Raw genomic sequence first — 18627 nt, 5'->3', positions numbered from 1 at the left:
TACCTCAAGATGGCCACCATAACTCAAAATGTCTATTGTACCTCAAGATGGCCACCATAACTCAAGATGGCTACTATAATTCAAGATGGTTACTATAATTCAAGATGGCTACTATAATTCAAGATGGCTACTATAATTCAAGATGGCTACTATAACTCAAAATGGCTACTATACCTCAAGATGACCACCATAAAATGGCTACCATAACTCAACCCAGCCATTACAACTCAAAGTGGCAGTCTACAAATCTCTAAAAATGTCCAATAAAATTTTCTGAAAATCTACTGAACCCATTTTAATTCCCATCGCAAAAGAAATATTATTCTCAACAAACGTTTACGTATCTACAGCCGTATATCTGCCGTGTGTTTCACAACCCGGCGTAAAATAAAAGCACACCATAAGTTTGGACGTAAAAGAGATTCGTGTTCCGACAACAGGAAGCATCGTACGCTTTTAAAAATTGCATGCAGCCACGTTTAGCAGGGAAAATAACATGTTGGACATAATGCCTGAAATACATATGTCAGTATTCGGTTAAACGACGTGGTATTCGGTGTTTTATGACTCCATAACGTTCCGCTTGCATCGTAAAGAATACCCAGGTACTTTGGTCAAGTGAATTTCAAATTATGCTGCGCTTTTCTTCAAATTCCTTTATTGTTCTACTCTGTGTACAATTTTTGATTAATCCTAACTTATTCTAACCCGTAACTTATAGAATTTAGTCGCTAATTTATTGTCAAGGTTCAGAAATGTTTGAATATTTTTTATTTTCGGATACCCCTTAATCTATAATTTGCACAGCTAACTATTACAGCTACAGGGGTTTATTTTTTCATGTCAAAATGTGATTAGAACCTTACCGAATGCCTCGAAAATGGTGGATCGATTTCGCTTCCCAATTAATTTTGTTTAACACGTTCAACGAGGTTTTGTAACGCGGCTTATCGGATCTCCGTTTAACGAGTTTCCTCCGTTACAGCATGTACACGATAATCCACAGCCAACCTAATTAACTTCTTAAAAGGTTAACTATTTTTTACAACCTAACCGACTACATTTTTCGTAGACTAGAAACATTGAACTAGATTTTAGAGAAGATCCGACGATCGCTCTCGACGCGATTATCGACAAACTTCCACTTTCTTCGATTCGACAGATTTTCCTATTTTACCGGCCGTACGCACAGAGGGCTCCCAGGTGGTAATAATTCTGTCCGGCTGAAAACAGAAACAATCTACAATTGATAGTTGTATTCTACGCTCTCGCTATATTGCCACGAAGTTGCAGATGCATACGTATCGATTCGATATGCAGCGAGTCTAACCGGTAATGATATTATACGGAGCGTTGGGACGCATGATAATTCAAGTTCCAACGCTTTCAGAATGTGGCGACACGACTCGCTGAGAATGTAATGCGTGGCGATTTAACGCGTGGTTGTGATACGTGGTGAATTTGACGCGTGGTAAATCTGCTGCGTACCGAATCTGACGCGTGTCAACTGTAATACATGCTGAATGTAATATGTGATGAGTCTGACGCGTGAATCTATCGTGTGGCGATATAACACGAAGGAAGTCCAGTGCTTCAGTGTAACGTGAGGTCCTACACCGTACATGAAATCTACCCAAATTGATGAAGCTAAGGAAAAATCTAGTAACCGTAGCGTTACTCATTCGGCAATATAACGAGAGTCCACTGTACAGTACCTCCCTCATATGCCTCGTTACGATTGATCTGATTCAGATATTTAAGAAAGTAGTTAGAACGCAATCATCGGTTGAAACTTACAGCAAAGTCCGGCGTATTGAATGTAATATATGAGTCTGACGCGTGAATCTATCGTGTGGCGATATAACACGAAGGAAATCAAGTGCTTCAGTGTAACGTGTGGTCTTACACCGTACATGAAATCTACCCAAATTGATCGTCTTATGAAACTAAGGAAAAATCTAGTGACCGTAGCGTTACTCATTCGGCAATATAACGAGAGCCTACTGTACAGTACCTTCCTCATACACCTCGCTACGGTCGATCTCATTCGGATATTTAAGAAAGTAGTTAGAACGCAATCATCGGTTGAAGCTTACAGCAAAGTCCGGCGTATTGAATGTAATATATGAGTCTGACGCGTGAATCTATCGTGTGGCCATATAACACGAAGGAAATCAAGTGCTTCAGTGTAACGTGAGGCCTTACACCGTACATGAAATCTACCCAAACTGATCGTGTCATGAAACTAAGGAAAAATCTAGTGACCGTTACTCATTCGGCAATATAACGAGAGCCCACTACCTCCCTCATATACCTCGTTACGATCGATCTCATTCATTTAAGAAAGTAAATCGGTTGAAACTTACAGCAAAGTCCAGCGTATCGATTCGAATAAACCATCCCGTAGGTGCCGCAAGCAGGCTGTCCTGATTGATAAGGTTGAAAGCCGAGCACGTTCCCGCTGCGATGCGAAAGAATTAAGGTTAAACAGCGTCGGAAGGATGATTTATCGCGGCGGTGACGAAACGCGACTGATTACGGAGCGTGTTCAAAATTTATCGGTTCATCAAAAACTCGCGAGGGAAAGAGTGTCTTCATACATCATTCATGGTGTTCACGCTTGTTGGTACGAGAACCCTTGATCCTGACTATTCGCGAAACTGCAAGAAATTTATGACAGCCATCGTTGGATTCCACGCACGTTCCACTCTTCGCGAATGTCTGAAATCCCCCCGATACCCAACGTCGAAGTCTAAGCTGATTGAAAATTAACAAGTAGACTCTTGAAAAACCGAAGCGGATAGAAGCAATTGGTGATTGTGAAGCAGCTCGCGTTCCGCCGGAGCTCTAGTACCTCGATAACGTATTTTCTGCTCGAAATTGTGAGCGGAACCTGAACGAGAACCTACGAAATCGAGCTAATAAAAAACACGGGTAAAACGAAGTCCAGAATGGCGAGCTCATTTCCTGTAGGACAACGATGTAATTTGGAGAAATAAAATAATCTTTTATTGCTATGCAAATGGTGAAAGGCTACCGTGTTCAATTTTGCTTGCAAACTCAAAAATTTGACGATTGTATGAACCTGCAGTTGAGCACTAGCGAGAAAGTCTCGACGCCATGCGCCATCTAGCGGCGACAAAGCGAAACTACCTAATTTGTCGCCTACCACATGATACACAATGTTGCTCCGCACGAATGCCCATGATCGCAGTAACCAATAATCGGATATCCCCACAGAGACTCAGAAGATTACTCTACCATTGCTGCTCTGCATACTCTATTATGTATGTACAACAATACTGCCCATATAGTTGCCCGTAACCTTGGAAATAAGGTATACTCCCAGAGGGAAGATTCTCAAGTCCGTGGTCACTTCTTGCCTCTCTGCGTGTCCATAAATTCCCGACAAGTCCGCGAGCTCCGTGTTTAGCTTGCGAAGAGTTTGGTCCTCGTAAACAGGAGTACAATTGGGGCTGGACAAAGGGTCGTAAGAACTGCACCGGACGGAAGCATAAAGTCGCGAGGAACAAGGGAAAGTAGAAGAACACGCGAGTTTATTTCGAAATCATGCGTGCTTCGTTGAGGTGCGCTCTGGCAAGCACACGTTGGGGACCGTGGATGGTTAGAATTGATATGGAAGTTCTCACCTAGGTCCGTAGTTGCAAACGTAGTTCTTGGTGTAGCCTCGAGCAGGGTCGTAGTAGAAGGAGTATCCGCAGCCCACGAGGTACGTGTCACCCCAGACGAGCTGCAAGTAATTTAAAACCTGCATCATCCCTTCGAATATCCGAGATTCCTCGACAGCGGACTTCCTCGAATTTCCCGAATACTTTCTCTACGAGCGCCGAGGGTTTTCCAGACTATTTTCGCGCGATCACGGCTGGGAATCATCTCCGGCAGTCCGCGACAGATGATTAATTAGTTTAGTTTCACGGTCCGTTGAAACTTCCGAACAAATAAAAAATCCCGGTATCGAGGTCGTATTTCATCTCGGCCCGGTAAATTTGATTATTCCGGGACTTTTCGAACAGTCGTTCTTCAAAGTCATCTTTATTAGCCCGCGGTGGACTGACCGGAAGCGTTCTTCGCGCTATTCATTTAACGTGAACGATCACCAACCTGAGTGTAGTGACCGGTCGCGTCACTGTAACCGGCTCGATAATGCTGCACCTCGTTGAACCAATCCGTGATCCTCTGTCTCCAGTTCGGTTCGTCGTCGAACGGTCCCGGAGGTCTCGTTGTCCATGTACGAGCGATATTTTGCCCCACTGCGAACCTACCTGTAGATCGATCACCATTAATCTTGATCGATCCAAAGAGATACAGAGAATTGCTTTTCTATCTGGCCGATTTCTTGCGCCTTTAATTTATTGACTGTCGTACGCATGGCGGGATCGGATTGTAAATCCCAGGGAAATGGAGGGTTTAATTTGATGTACAGGCTAATACATATACGGCCGTCTCGAGCTCTGTGCATTAACGCGATGAAGAGTTAAGTTCACTGTTCCGAACGTGGTACTTTTAAACTTGTACTGGTGAATTCTAAAGTGAAGTGTTTCCACGTTTGATACTTTCAAAGTCGGCTGGGTAATATTACTCATTCGGGAGGGACAGTGCTCTTGTTTATGATTGAACACGTCTGAGGTTGATGGATATCATTTATTATAATTAACTGATGTATGTTAATGTACGTGATTAAAGTGATGTACAGGCTGATTCAAAAGTTGATTCATTGTGTATGGCAATATTAATAATTGAGTTTTGTGTACATGATTAGAGTGATGTACAAGGTGATTCAAAAGTTGATTCATTGTGTATGACAGTATTAATAATTTAGTTTTGTGTACATGATTAGAGTGATGTATAAGGTGATTCAAAAGTTGATTCATTGTATATGACAGTATTAAAAATTCAGTTTTGTGTACATGATTAAAGTGATGTATAAGGTGATTCAAAAGTTGATTCATTGTGTATGGCAATATTAATAATTTAGTTTTGTGTACATGATTAGAGTGATGTACAAGGTGATTCAAAAGTTGATTCATTGTGTATGGCAATATTAATAATTTAGTTTTGTGTACATGATTAAAGTGATGTATAAGGTAATTCAAAAGTTGATTCATTGTGTATGACAGTATTAAAAATTGAGTTCTGTGTACATGATTAAAGTGATGTACAAGGTGATTCAAAAGTTGATTCATTGTGTATGGCAATATTAATAATTTAGTTTTGTGTACATGATTAAAGTGATGTATAAGGTGATTCAAAAGTTGATTCATTGTGTATGACAGTATTAAAAATTGAGTTCTGTGTACATGATTAAAGTGATGTACAAGGTGATTCAAAAGTTGATTCATTGTGTATGACAGTATTAAAAATTCAGTTTTATGTACATGATTAAAGTGATGTACATACATGGTAATTCAAAAGCTGATTCATTGTGTATGACAATATTAAAAATTCAGTTTTATGTACATGATTAAAGTAATGTACAAGATGATTCAAAAGTTGACTCATTGTGTATGACAATATTAATAATTGAGTTTTGTGTACTTGATTAAAGTGATGTACAAGCTGATTCAAAAGTTGATTCATCGTCTATGACAATATTTAAAAATTGAGTTTTGTGTACATGATTAAAATCATGTACAGGTTGATTCAAAAGTTGACTCATCTAGGACAACATTAAAAATCAAGTATTTTTAAAAGCGTTTCTCATAGTTCAATTAACAGTAAGTATACTTACGGACGTTTCGGTAATTGTCGTGAATTTCCGCGCACCTACTCGCCCACCTCTGCGCGATCGCCGCGAGTTCGTCGTCCCAGACCTGCAAAATAGTTGTCCCGTCGTCGGAAAAAGATTCACGGCAAACATTTCCGGTCCGTGAACAGTTGTGCGCGTCTTAAGTAAATTTGTTCTGCCGTTACGTAGCGCGTTTAAACGCGGCAAGAAACCGTGGGAAACACGGCAGCGGAGTTGCCTGACCGTGTATGTGCGCCGCGTTAGAAAAAGTATTCCACCGTGGCAAGAAGCTCGGTGGAAAGATTAAGTAAGCAGCGTCCTCTTACCATCTCCCTCATATTCTCGGCACCCGGCTGTCCATGAATTTGCCCCAAAGCCACCAGCTGTCTCAGACGATTATGCTCGTCTAAGATGGCCTGTTTCTCCTCGCAGGATAAACCTGCGGATCCTGTGAATGAATACATCCTAATTTTAGTCAGGTTTGTGCAATCTGAAAATTACGTCATCGTAATTGTTGTTAGGTGTTTAATGATGGTTCTTTGAAATTTTTGCAATAAATTTATGGCCTTCGGGGTATTTTATTTTGTATGAACTCCGTCAAGATCAAACTCAACCTGCCATGAAGTATCCCTAAGAAGTTCAAACCTAAATTGATTCTGTTTCAATAGTAAGTTCGAAATGACAAAAGCACGATGTAACTGTAAAAACAATTCGCCAAGAGAACGAAGAGAGACGTTGAGCGAAGAAATTCGATTCTCGATTCGTCGCGCGGCAACGGGGAAATTTACATCCATCTCCGAGACAAAGGTACGAATCTCGTTTTCGTCGGCGAACTAAAAGTTATTAGGGAAAAGAATACGTCGGAACGGAAGTTTCCGCGGGAAAGACAGAGGAAACGTCGTTAAAGCGGAATCCAGGAAAGTTAAGAGCAATTGAAGGAGACGAGAGAAACTGGAAGCGGTAGCGAACCGAGATGAACCTCCAATGATTTACGCGGCGTATTTAATGTATTTCGAAAGACAGCGATATCGATAGACCGTTTATTTCGACGCGCGTATTCTCTTTGCACCGACGCGAATGCATAATAAACTGTGTGTGGATGTACTCCACCGCGGATCAGGCAAACCGTGCTCCGGGACTAAAACATGACTTGGTAGCATTAATCAATTAAAACTCGCTGAATTCGTAATTCCTTTAACTGCACTTTAGGCAAGTTAGCGCGAGACGGTACTAATTCATGGAGGGACACTGCGTACATTTTAAATCACCAGGCAGATGAAGATTCATCAATGAAGTAGGCCCTCTGTTCGACTCTTAGATTAGATAGTTAATTCTTAATTTCCTTATTAACCTCAACTCACCATCTGACTATTTAGGTGCATAAGATAGGCTGGGTTTGCTTATTAGGACCTTGAAGGACCTTCAGAAACATTCGAGATCTTGGAAATCGAGTAAGGTTGGGTCTGAACTTAAGGGAGTCAGTTTTAGGTTAGGTCTGAACTTGGACATCAAAGTTAGGTTTAATCTCAGTGGAGTTCATTGACAGTAAGGTTGGGTCTGAACTTAAGGGAGTCAGTTTTAGGTTAGGTCTGAACTTATAGATGTTGATGGTAGGTTAGGTTTAATCTCAGTGAAGTTCATTGGCAGTAAGGTTGGGTCTGAACTTAAGGTAGTCAGTTTTAGGTTAAATCTGAACTTATTGATGTTGATGGAAGGTTAGCTTTAATCTCAGTGGAGTTCATTGACAGTAAGGTTGGGTTTGAACTTAAGGGAGTCAGTTTTAGGTTAGGTCTGAACTTATAGATGTTGATGATACGTTAGGTTTAATCTCAGTGGAGTTCATTGGCAGTAAGGTTGGGTCTGAACTTAAGGGAGTCAGTTTTAGGTTAAATCTGAACTTATTGATGTTGATGGTAGGTTAGGTTTAATCTTAGTGGAGTTCATTGACAGTGAGGTTGGGTTTAAACTTGAAGTATGTAATTATAGGTTAGGTATGAACATGTCGGAGTTGATGGAAGGTTAGGTTCAACTTGAATATTGTTCATTGACAGTAAGGTTGAGTTTGAACTTAACGTAGTCAATTTTAGATTGAGTATGAACATGTCGCAGTTGATGGAAGGTTAGGTTCAATCTCAATGGAGTTCATTGACAGTGAGGTTGAGTTTAAACTTGAAATATGTAATTATAGGTTAGGTATGAACTTGCTGAAGTTGATGGAAGGTTAGGTTCAACTTCAGTATTGTTCATTGACAGTAAGGTTGAGTTTGAACTTAATGTAGTCAATTTTAGATTGAGTATGAACATGTTGCAGTTGATGGAAGGTTAGGTTCAATCTCAATGGAGTTCATTGACAGTGAGGTTGGGTTTGAACTTGAAGTATTTAATTATAGGTTAGGTATGAACATGTCGGAGTTGATGGAAGGTTAGGTTTAACTTCAGTATTGTTCATTGACAGTAAGGTTGGGTTTGAACTTAATATAATCAATTTTAGGTTAGGTTTAAACTTGTCGATGTTGATGACAGTTCATGTTGAATCTCAGTGTACTTCATCGAAGATAAGGTTAGTTCTGAACTTGTTAGAGGTTGTATAGGTTAGGTACGAGATTTAAATTTGAACGAATGCGTTCAGATATAATTTCCAATTATAGTTAAATAGCAACTAATTTGATAGCAATTAATTAGCGCAAACGCGTCAGATTTCGTTCCCGAAATTCGAGCGATTGTTGTGCACCGATTTCGTAGAATTAACCGGAAACGCGTGTTTTAATTCACGGACTCGCCTCGCAGTCTGCCGCAGCAGTTATTTTTAAAGTCGAACTCACTCGATGTTCGACGCTGTATCGAAACGTAATAGATTCCAATTTTCTCCCTGTAAATAATCTACGAATTGAATTATTCATGAGACGAAGAGTGGCACAGCTGGACGAAAAGCGGAGCAATAAACCTGCCCACCTCTTTTTTTCCTTCTCCTTCTTCGTCTTCCTCCTCTCTTTTGTCTCTTTTTACTTGCTTAATTACCTCTGGGCTCCGTTTGACGTCTCAGTTAAGATGAGAAACACCCGACCAGATTCTTTTTTATTTCCAGACGAGATTAAAGCGAAAGAAATTTGAAAAAAAAGCCTGCTCGCTTCTTTTTCTTTTTAATTTATAAAATACGTCAACGCGGTACGCTCGTACTTTATTTATTATCCCGTTGCCAAACAAGTTTAATGAAAATTTTCAACAATTCGCGAGTTAATTTCAATTTTTGATGTTACCGTGAAATTCGATTAACATTGCGAGTAAATTTACATAATAACTCGTTTGATCGTATCGAATTATTAATTGTTACTTTAACGATACAATATTATTGTATCTCAGGTTATATTGTTCGGCGATTAATTAAAATTCATTTTTTTATCGTCGCGTTAATATTTATCGCATTGTTTATGTATACAAAGTGCTATTTATACGATTCCCTCCGGTTTCCGATTCGACTTCGTATTTCTAAATCGGACGATTTCGAAAGTCGACGTTTTTGCTCGTAAAAATCATCTTTTATATTCTGTACGCGATATACGGCTGCTATTTTTGATTATGATTGCATAATTAGTTTTATATATAGCCAAGAGACCGCAACCCGTTTCGCTAAACCTATTTTTCCCGATTTCGAGAATCTGATAACGAGAGAAAATGAACGGCAATTAAATTCGCGAATGTCCCGCGGATTTTTTCCATAAACGATTAACGCGCTTCCGTTCCAACGAAAAAATTACGTATTCCCGTCGTATTGCCGGATTTATTCAAATTTCTCTCGGCGTGTTCCGTGAAACGAGCAGATTACCTCGGAATTAAAAATAATCCAGCCGGGCACACGACCCCTTTTTTTTCTCCCTCTTATCGTTCATTCTTTAACGTGTTTTTTTTTTACGATCGCGAAATTATCGGATTATTAATACCGTGTTAAAACAGTTTCTTCGACATCGGGCATAATAACGTTGCTGTTCGACGGAGAAACGGAAATCGATGAACCAACCGATGCTTTTAATTAATGAGAGAAAGTTACTTGAATACAGATTTTAATTAAGTGTCGTTATAACTGCATCTTTAATTCCTCGTATGTTAATGCAATATTTATGGTAAATGAAAGAGGAGTGATATAAATTAGTTAGGTGTCATCGGATATCGGTTCGAGTCTGTTTAAAGTTATTATAGTTGGAGTATGTCGTTCCACTTTGGATGACATTGGTATGGATACGGGTCAGACTCGTGACGAGATGTTTAGAATTTTAATTTTGGAATTGGCAGTGTTTTGATGAGTTTGTCTCTTGACGCACTCTTGACGCACTCGTAATGCTCCCCTGACGCACGCTTGACGCACTCCTAATGCTCCCCTGACGCACTCTTGACGCACTCCTAATGCTCCCCTGACGCACGCTTGACGCACTTCTAATGCTCCACTGACGCACTCTTGACGCACTCCTAATGCTCCCCTGACGCACGCTTGACGCACTCCTAATGCTCCCCTGACGCACTCTTGACGCACTCGTAATGCTCCCCTGACGCACGCTTGACACACTCTTGACGCACTCTCGACGCACTTCTAATGCTCTCTTGACGCACTCCTAATGCTCCTCTGACGCACTCTTGACGCACTCTTGACGCACTCTTGACGCACTCCTAACGCACTCCTAACGCTCTCTTGACGCACTCTTGGCGCACTCCTAATGCTCCTCTGACGCACTCTTGACGCACTCCTAACGCACTCCTAATGCTCCACTGACGCACTCTTGACGCACTCCTAATGCTCCACTGACGCATTCTTGACGCACTCCTAACACTTTCCTGACGCACTCTTGACGCACTCCTAATGCTCTCCTGACGCATGCTTGACGCACTCCTAGCGCTCTCCTGACACACTCCTGACGTGATCAATTCTACTCGAATTTTGCATACACCTCAATCTGGAATTAGAGTCAAGCTTGCATAGTCAACGATTGACACCAAATCAACACATTTCAACTCGCCTTGTTTTAATATTGCGGCTGCGATTAGTTCTGACTGACGCATCTAATAAATAAATCATAGTGCAAGGGCTTAAGCGCCGGTATTGCATTACTACGAGTGTGGATCACATTTCATATTTACATGGATTAGCTACAAAGTTAGCTTCATAAATACTAGCAGTTTCTAACTCGATTACTTATATTAAGATGAATTATATTCATCAGCAGATAAACGTATGGTTACAAACTGATACGAGCTTTGCCTCATATAACTTTCGTATGTTCTGGTGGAGGTACATTTTATGGTTGAGTACAGAACATGTTTGAGGACGTTCACAAGTACAAAGATAGGTTAGCAATGATACTTCAGTATGAATTGCAGACGATTCAGATTCATTAGCAGATGTAAGCTTGATAATTCGTAGACATAGTGGAGGTGTATTTTAAGCTTGAGTACCGAACATGTTTGAAGAGATACATTCACGAAAGTGAAGATGGGTTTGGTACTTCATCATGAATTGCAGACAGGTTACATTCATAGCCAGATATAATTGATAATTGCTAGTCATACTGGAGGTACATTTTAAGCTTGAGTACCGAACATGTTTAAAGAGATACGTCCTCAAGTATGAATATAAGTTTGGTACTCCATCATGAATTGCTCACAGGTTACATTCATAGCCAGATATAATTGATAATATCTAGACAATCTGTAGGTACATTTTAAGCTTGAGTACCAAACATGTCTACAAAGATACATTCTCAAATATGTAGATAGGTTTGGTACTTCATCATGAATTGCAGACAGGTTACATTCATAGCCAGATATAATTGATAATATCTAGACAATCTGTAGGTACATTTTAAGCTTGAGTACCGAACATGTTTAAAGAGATACGTCCTCAAATATGAATATAAGTTTGGTACTCCATCATGAATTGCTGGTTACATTCATAATGACAGTTTACATTCACAGCCAGATATAAATGATAACAGCTAGACATACTGCAGATATATTTTTAAGGTCAAATACATAACATGTACGAAGATCTAGATAACCAATGGTACTCCAGTATAAATTGACAAGATAGATGCATAACCAGATACAGGATCAGATACCTTCTATATGACGAAAGTACATTTTATGATCGAGGGCGTAGACAGGTGAAATATAACATTTGGTAGGAACGTGTACGTGGTCAGTTTCTTTTTGTCCCGGAAATGAGAAGGGCTTGGCCGGGCTACGGTACGTAACGATTCCACCGACACCCGCTAACTCCATTCTCTGTCGCGGCTCACAGTTAAATGGATTTCGTGGGAATGGACTTGCTAGCTTGTTAAATAAATACTTCTCTGACGAGTCCACCGGCTCCCATTCAAAGTTTCCACGATTATTTCCATTTTCTGCCGACGAATGTATGTCCGTTGATTATCTTTTGTTGTTCCTCCCGAAGGCTCCGTCCATTACCGTGGCAAGATTTTACAAACGCGTTCTTTCCACTCCATTTGCGAAATACGAGGATCAAGGTGAGATAAGTGGATTAGAAACTTCAAATTTCGAAATCATGGACCGATATATTTACATGATCGTACCGTTTGCGTGAGAAGAAGTTTAATCACGAGATACGTGAGCTGAATTTCGACTTAATTGACCCTGGAAGGTTACGTCACCTTCCTGATTAAATAAAGGAAAAACTGCAAACGTAACTTCATTGTCTTGTAACGTCTTATTCTCAACTATGCGGGTCAAATTCTGCTCGGTGGTAGATTACTGTTTCAAAATGTCGATCAACCTTGACATATATCAGTGATTATGTTCCTCGTTAATAAGGAAAGATCAGGATGATAGTTCAAGAAAGATCTGATCGATGAGCGATGACGGAAAAGATATTAAGTGACGTGGTTCTGGCGTTGACCTTGAAATGTGGTACCAAGCTTCTCCTAAATGACCTTAAAATTTTAGTCATTAAGAAGTTAGAACAAGAAAGCTGAGAACTTAAGATGCTTCCAGTTCGAAAAGAACCAATAAAAGCAATTTTAGATGCAGTTGTCCTTATGGACACCTCAGCGTCTACCTATGACGATCAGCAGCTGAAGACGTCATCATAGCGAGCAAGATAATTCATGAAAGAACAAGAGGAAACAGGGTAAAAAGAAGTCGGGAGATTAATTCGTCGGTGTAACTAGACTGGTAAAAGCTAGGTAATGTCTAGTCACGTCGTTATCGGGCGTTGTCTGAAGGCTGATGGACGAGCTTGAAAATCACGGTACACGGCTGCAGCAGAGGCAGCCAGAGATTATTCAAATTGCCGCTTCGAGGAGATGAATCACCCGAACTCGAAATCCACAAGGATAAAGAAGAGCGAGTGACAAGCGAAAACATTGAAACAATGTTATCCCAGCGAATTCTTGACCCTTGGGTAAACCCACGGACAAACGACCCTGTTCTCTACGCCGTGTCACCGATTCTTTGCTACCTCCCTATTTTCCTTAATTTAACGGAGAAGGTTGCAATTGTCTTCCACTTTGCTGGAGGGCATTAGTCTCTGTCCGACCCTAATTTCCCTAATTTCCCCTTCTTTCTCTTCAATTTTCTGGCTACTTTACCCTCGCTGAATTTTGGAGGGAAAGGACACTTAGGGGAATTAGGACAAGTGGGGAACGAGAAATTTAACCCCTTGCTATTTTCAGCAACCTGACTCGGTTGCATCTGATCCCAAATTAATAATCCCACCTTGTACCGGTACTTTTCCGATTTCCCTGACCCGTGGATACTCACTCAGCATGGTTTTCCCGGCGCACGAAGGCCACGAGGCGTCCGCCAGCACCGCGAGTCCAACGATCGAAAGGATCACCGAGATCGTGTGCATATCGAAAGTTCGCGTGACACTTTGACCCAGGTGGAACAGGTTCGATCAGCTGATGAAACCGATTTACGAGAGTCTGCGAAGTGAGAACCGGTCGTCGGACGCAGACGGACACTAATAGCCGCCACGCTCGTCCGACTGCCTTTATATTCACCTGTCCCATAGGTTGGACGGTGTAATTGTCGGAGCTACCGGTTTCTATGGAGGGGACCAGTTGCATGGTCCTCGATAACGGGTGCTCTTCAACGGGTATTCAAGGCCAGTCCGCAATCTGCCATCAGGGAGGAGCTTTTCTGTCGGGACGTTCTATGCTCCGTGATGGATTGCGATCCGGTGCAGTCGCTTCGCCATATTTTCACGGGTTGTCTCCATTTTCTGGATGAGCTGAATAGGCTCTACGACGTCCCATAAAATATCGATTACCGTGCGCAAACTTTGGACTGACTTAGACAAAGAAATCTTCGAGGAAATCGTCTACTGGGTGATTCACGAATGGTGAACTTTCGTACTGTGACAAGGTTTTGTGAAACTGTTCTGAGTCCTCAAGGCTGTGACACAGATTTGAAGACTGAACATCTACAGAGTGGTTCAAAAATTTGAATGAACCTGTACATAATATGTTGATCAGAATTCAGTTGTAAATTATGGAATTATCGATTGTTACATAGAAGCTTAACACGAAGGAGACAGTGTATATACAACATGATTTGTCAATTTGAAGAAAAATGTATGTATAGGGTGATTCAAAAATTGTTCCATTGAACCTGTACATATCTTGATCAGACTGCAGTTGTAAATTGTGGAATTATTGATTGTTACATAGAAGCTTAACACGAAAGAGACAGTGTATACATAACGTGATTTGTCAATTTGAAGAAAAATGTATGTACAGGGTGATTAAAAAATTGTTCCATTGAACCTGTACATATCTTGATCAGACTGCAGTTGTAAATTGTGGAATTATCGATTGTTACATAGAAGCTTAACACGAAAGAGACAGTGTATACATAACATGATTTGTTAATTTAAAGAAAAATGTATGTACAGGGTGATTAAAAAATTGTTCCATTGAACCTGTACATATCTTGATCAGACTGCAGATGTAAATTATGGAATTATCGATTGTTACATAGAAGCTTAACACGAAGGAGACAGTGTATATATAACGTGATTTGTCAATTTGAAGAAAAATTTATGTACAGGGTGATTCAAAAATTGTTCCATTGAACCTGTACATAAAATCTTGCCGAAACTTAGGTTGTACGACTTGTGGGATCATAGCTCTGCTACCTCAGAGGGCAATATAAATATTGGTATCTTAAAAGAGACAGTGTGTACAGTGTGATTCATAAATGGTGCACGCAAAAATCTTACGATTGCTACATAAGATAAACAGAAAAAGAAAGTTTCGCTGCCTGTAATTTCAAGGTTTCTGAACTTGCCAGAAGTTGAAAGTTGCAGAACACGAAAGATGATGTAATGTTTTCTAACGAGCTAATTTAGAATCAAGAGCTCATGTTCCGATAATTAATCTACTTACACGGTCCGCGTCATATACGAGATTAATGACGGTTTCCAGCGATGCGGAGTCGAATATAAATTCAAGGAAGTTTAGAGAGAGAAGCCGCGAAGAGGGAGTAAAGTTTTCCTGGGAGATCTCGCCCTCCCTAATAATCGAGAATAATTACACCGGGGCCAATTACTTTAGTTTCCATTACAAACTCTGGTCATTAAATTTTCAGTTATTTTTTTGAGAGTTCCCGCGAAATGGGAGAGTCGTATTACGTGATGAAACGAAATTATTACTGCATCTGTCAATATTAATAAATTTACAAACGTTCGTTTCTTATTTCCTCGTAGAAAAAAGGTCGTTTCGAACCGAGGGGAATTTTGATCATTCTCGATAGAGAATGGCTACATTTTAGCATATTAAAGATCGAGTTGAGGACTAATGACGGAGAGCTTAGTGCTGCGTTTATTAGCAGAGAATGAGTTGCTTTTTATATGTTGGTCTGTAGGGACGTTAGTGGCGTTGCCACGTGTTATATCGCCGTGGGTTGCTATTCCCACGCGTGGGATGGTGGCGTGTTGATATTCCACGAGTTATATCGCCGTGGGTTGCTATTTCCACGCATGGGATGGTGGCGCGTTGGTATTCCACGCGTTATATCGCCATATGTTGCTATTCCCACGCGTGGAATGGTGGTGCGCTGGTATTCCACGCGTTATATAGCCGTGGGTTGCTATTCCCATGCGTGGGATAGTGGCACGATGGTATTCCACGCGTGGGATTATGGAACGTTGGTTTTCCACGCGTCATATCGCCATGGGTTGCTATCACCACGCGTGGAATAGTGGCGCGTTGGTATTCCACGCGTTATATCGCCGTGGGTTGTTATTCCTACGCGTGGGATGGTGACACGTTGATATTCCACGCGTGAGATTATGGCACGTTGGTATTCCACGCGTTATATCGCCATGGGTTGCTATCACCACGCGTGGAATGGTGGCGCGCTGGTATTCCACGCGTTATATCGCCGTGGGTTGCTATTCCCATGCGTGGGATGGTGGCACGTTGGTATTCCACGCGTGGGATTATGGCACGTTGGTATTCCACGCGTCATATCGCCATGGGTTGCTATTCCCACGCGTGGGATAGTGGTACGATGGTATTCCACGCGTTATATCGCCATGGGTTGCTATCACCACGCGTGGAATGGTGACACGTTGGTCTTCCACGCGTTATATTGCCGTGGGTTGCTATTCCCACGCGTGGGATGGTGGCACGATGGTATTCGACGTGTGGGATTCTGACACGTTGGTTTTCCACGCGTTATATCGCCGTGGGTTGCTATTCCCACGCATGGGATGGTGGCACGATGGTATTCCACGTATGGGATTCTCACACGTTGGTTTTCCACGCGTTATATCGCCATGAGTTGCTATCACCACCCATAGGATGGTAGCACGTTACTATTCCATGCGTTATATCGCCGTGGACTGCTATTACCACACAGTGGAATAGTAACACATTGTTACTTCCTCGCGTTAGATACCACAGACTATTTTTATGTATTATACTATTCCCACGTGCTCCACTACTACATCTAATTGCAACGTTAGAGTACTACACAATGTTATCTCAACGTGCTGTATCGCCACCCGTTATATCACCACATATTCGACCACCGCATTGTCATTTCTCGCTTACCATTCTACGTAATTTTTCCAACACGCCAGATTACGACTCTGAATTCTATCGCGTTGAACGACCATCAATGGCAATATAAAGAGAGTACTGCATTCCAAAGAAGCTATAAAAAAGTATAATCGTGTAATCAGAGACGTAGATCATCGTTCAGCAATAAAATTGTGAATGGTTTATCGTCCGATCAGAAGCCGCGATATAAATTCTCGTTTAAAATGGGTGTATCGACCGGTTCGATCGATTGATCATCGCGAACGTAGTCAGACAGCGACGGAGCAAGAATTAATTAATTCACAGTGGTCTTCCTCGAATCTCTCGATTATACGACTTATTTGCATATTCGAACCCGGTGTTCCTTTTTTCCTCTTCAATTTTTAATCGCTCGACGTTATTTCTCCATTTTCGAGGAAAATATCCTTCTCGCCGGGTTTTTGGACAAATTAATTTTTTCCTGCTCTGAAAATCGAGCGGAGGAAAGGTGAGTCGCGTCTTCTGCGGCGATCGCGGTTTCGAACACAATAATAAGCCGGCCGCATCCGAGCGTTCGTTAAACTGACGTCCAAAATGATTTATCTCTCGCGACGGACGTGCGAAACGCTGTTCGAGGAGCTGCTCGCTTATGCACGTTGCATCTGGCTGGCGCACTTTGGAATGCAAATTCCACTGATACTTTGCGCGGTGCCGAGAACATTTTCTACCGCGAGAACGTGCTCCGCGTTTCGGCTTCTGTTCTTCGATTTACTTTTGCTCGATCTTTTGATCGTTTCTCGGAACTTCGTCGAAGCTTCGCGAGCAGGCTCTTTTTCTCCCGCCATTTTCACCAGCGCCGTTTTACGTTGTGCCTTCGAGCGATATTTGTTTACTCTGTTTACCTTTGTGCTTCGTACAAATAGTGGGACAGCGTTGCGATACACAGAGCTCGGAAAACTGGAGTTTTAGGTCATTAATATTATGGATTGGCAAAATTCCGAGTGGCTCAGCCTGTGGAATTGCGAAATTCCGGCTCGTTGAAGATTTGGAGCACGGGAACAGTATCGCTGATTTCAGTTGGTGGATCTGCGAGACATTTTAGATCGTTGGAACTCTGGATTATTGGAATTTCGGGTCGTTAGATGTTAATGGAGTGGAATTTCGGGTCGTCAGATGTTAGCAGAGTGGAATTTCGGGTCGTCAGATGTTAGTATACTGGAATTTCAGGTCGTCAGAGGTTAGAAGAGTGGAATTTCGGGTCGTCAGAGGTCAGCAGGGTGGAATTTCGTGTCGTCAGAGGGTAGTAGAGTGGAATTTCGGGTCGTCAGATGTCAGAAGAGTGGAATTTCGGGTCGTTAGATATTAGACAATTGGAATTTCGGGTAGTCAGATGTCAATATAGTGGAATTTCGGGCCGTCAGAGGTTGGCAGAGTGGAATTTCGGGTCGTCAGATGTTACTGGAGTGGAATTTCGGGTCGTTTGATGGCAATATAGTGGAATTTCGGGACGTCAGAGGTTAGAAGAGTGGAATTTCGGGTCGTCAGAGGTCAGCAGAGTGGAATTTCGGGTCGCCAGAGGTTAGTAGAGTGGAATTTCGGGTCGTCAGATGTCAGAAGAGTGGAATTTCGGGTCGTCAGATATTAGACAATTGGAATTTCGGGTAGTCAGATGTCAATATAGTGGAATTTCGGGCCGCCAGAGGTTGGCAGAGTGGAATTTCGGGTCGTCAGATGTTACTGGAGTGGGATTTCGGGTCGTTTGATGGCAATATAGTGGAATGTCGGATCGTCAGAGGTTAGAAGAGTGGAATTTCGGGTCATCAGATGTTAGTCAAAAGGAATTTCGTGTTG

At 41.6% G+C, this 18627-nt stretch overlaps 1 protein-coding gene across 2 annotated transcripts in view; it reads right to left on the bottom strand.

Annotated features, from left to right (window-relative positions):
- Positions 1–421: 421 nt before the first annotated feature.
- Positions 422–18627, bottom strand: part of AChE-2 (acetylcholinesterase 2) — a 113285-nt gene continuing 95079 nt past the window's right edge. The window contains exons 6-11 of one of the 2 annotated variants that reach the window (XM_076541092.1): positions 6073–6194; positions 5750–5831; positions 4123–4283; positions 3651–3751; positions 2367–2461; positions 422–1223 (exon numbers count right to left, since the gene is read on the bottom strand). In XM_076541092.1, the coding sequence (XP_076397207.1) occupies positions 1174–1223; positions 2367–2461; positions 3651–3751; positions 4123–4283; positions 5750–5831; positions 6073–6194 (611 nt within the window). In that variant the 3' untranslated portion in view covers positions 422–1173. Of the gene's footprint in view, positions 1224–2366; positions 2462–3650; positions 3752–4122; positions 4284–5749; positions 5832–6072; positions 6195–18627 lie in introns of those variants that run through there. The other variant, XR_013040891.1, reaches the window with a different exon arrangement.

This window comes from Megachile rotundata, chromosome 16, assembly GCF_050947335.1.
Source record: "Megachile rotundata isolate GNS110a chromosome 16, iyMegRotu1, whole genome shotgun sequence".
In the NCBI taxonomy this organism is placed as follows: domain Eukaryota; kingdom Metazoa; phylum Arthropoda; class Insecta; order Hymenoptera; family Megachilidae; genus Megachile; species Megachile rotundata.
Note: the sequence above shows the minus strand (reverse complement) of the source record. Positions and strands in the feature narration are given on the sequence as shown.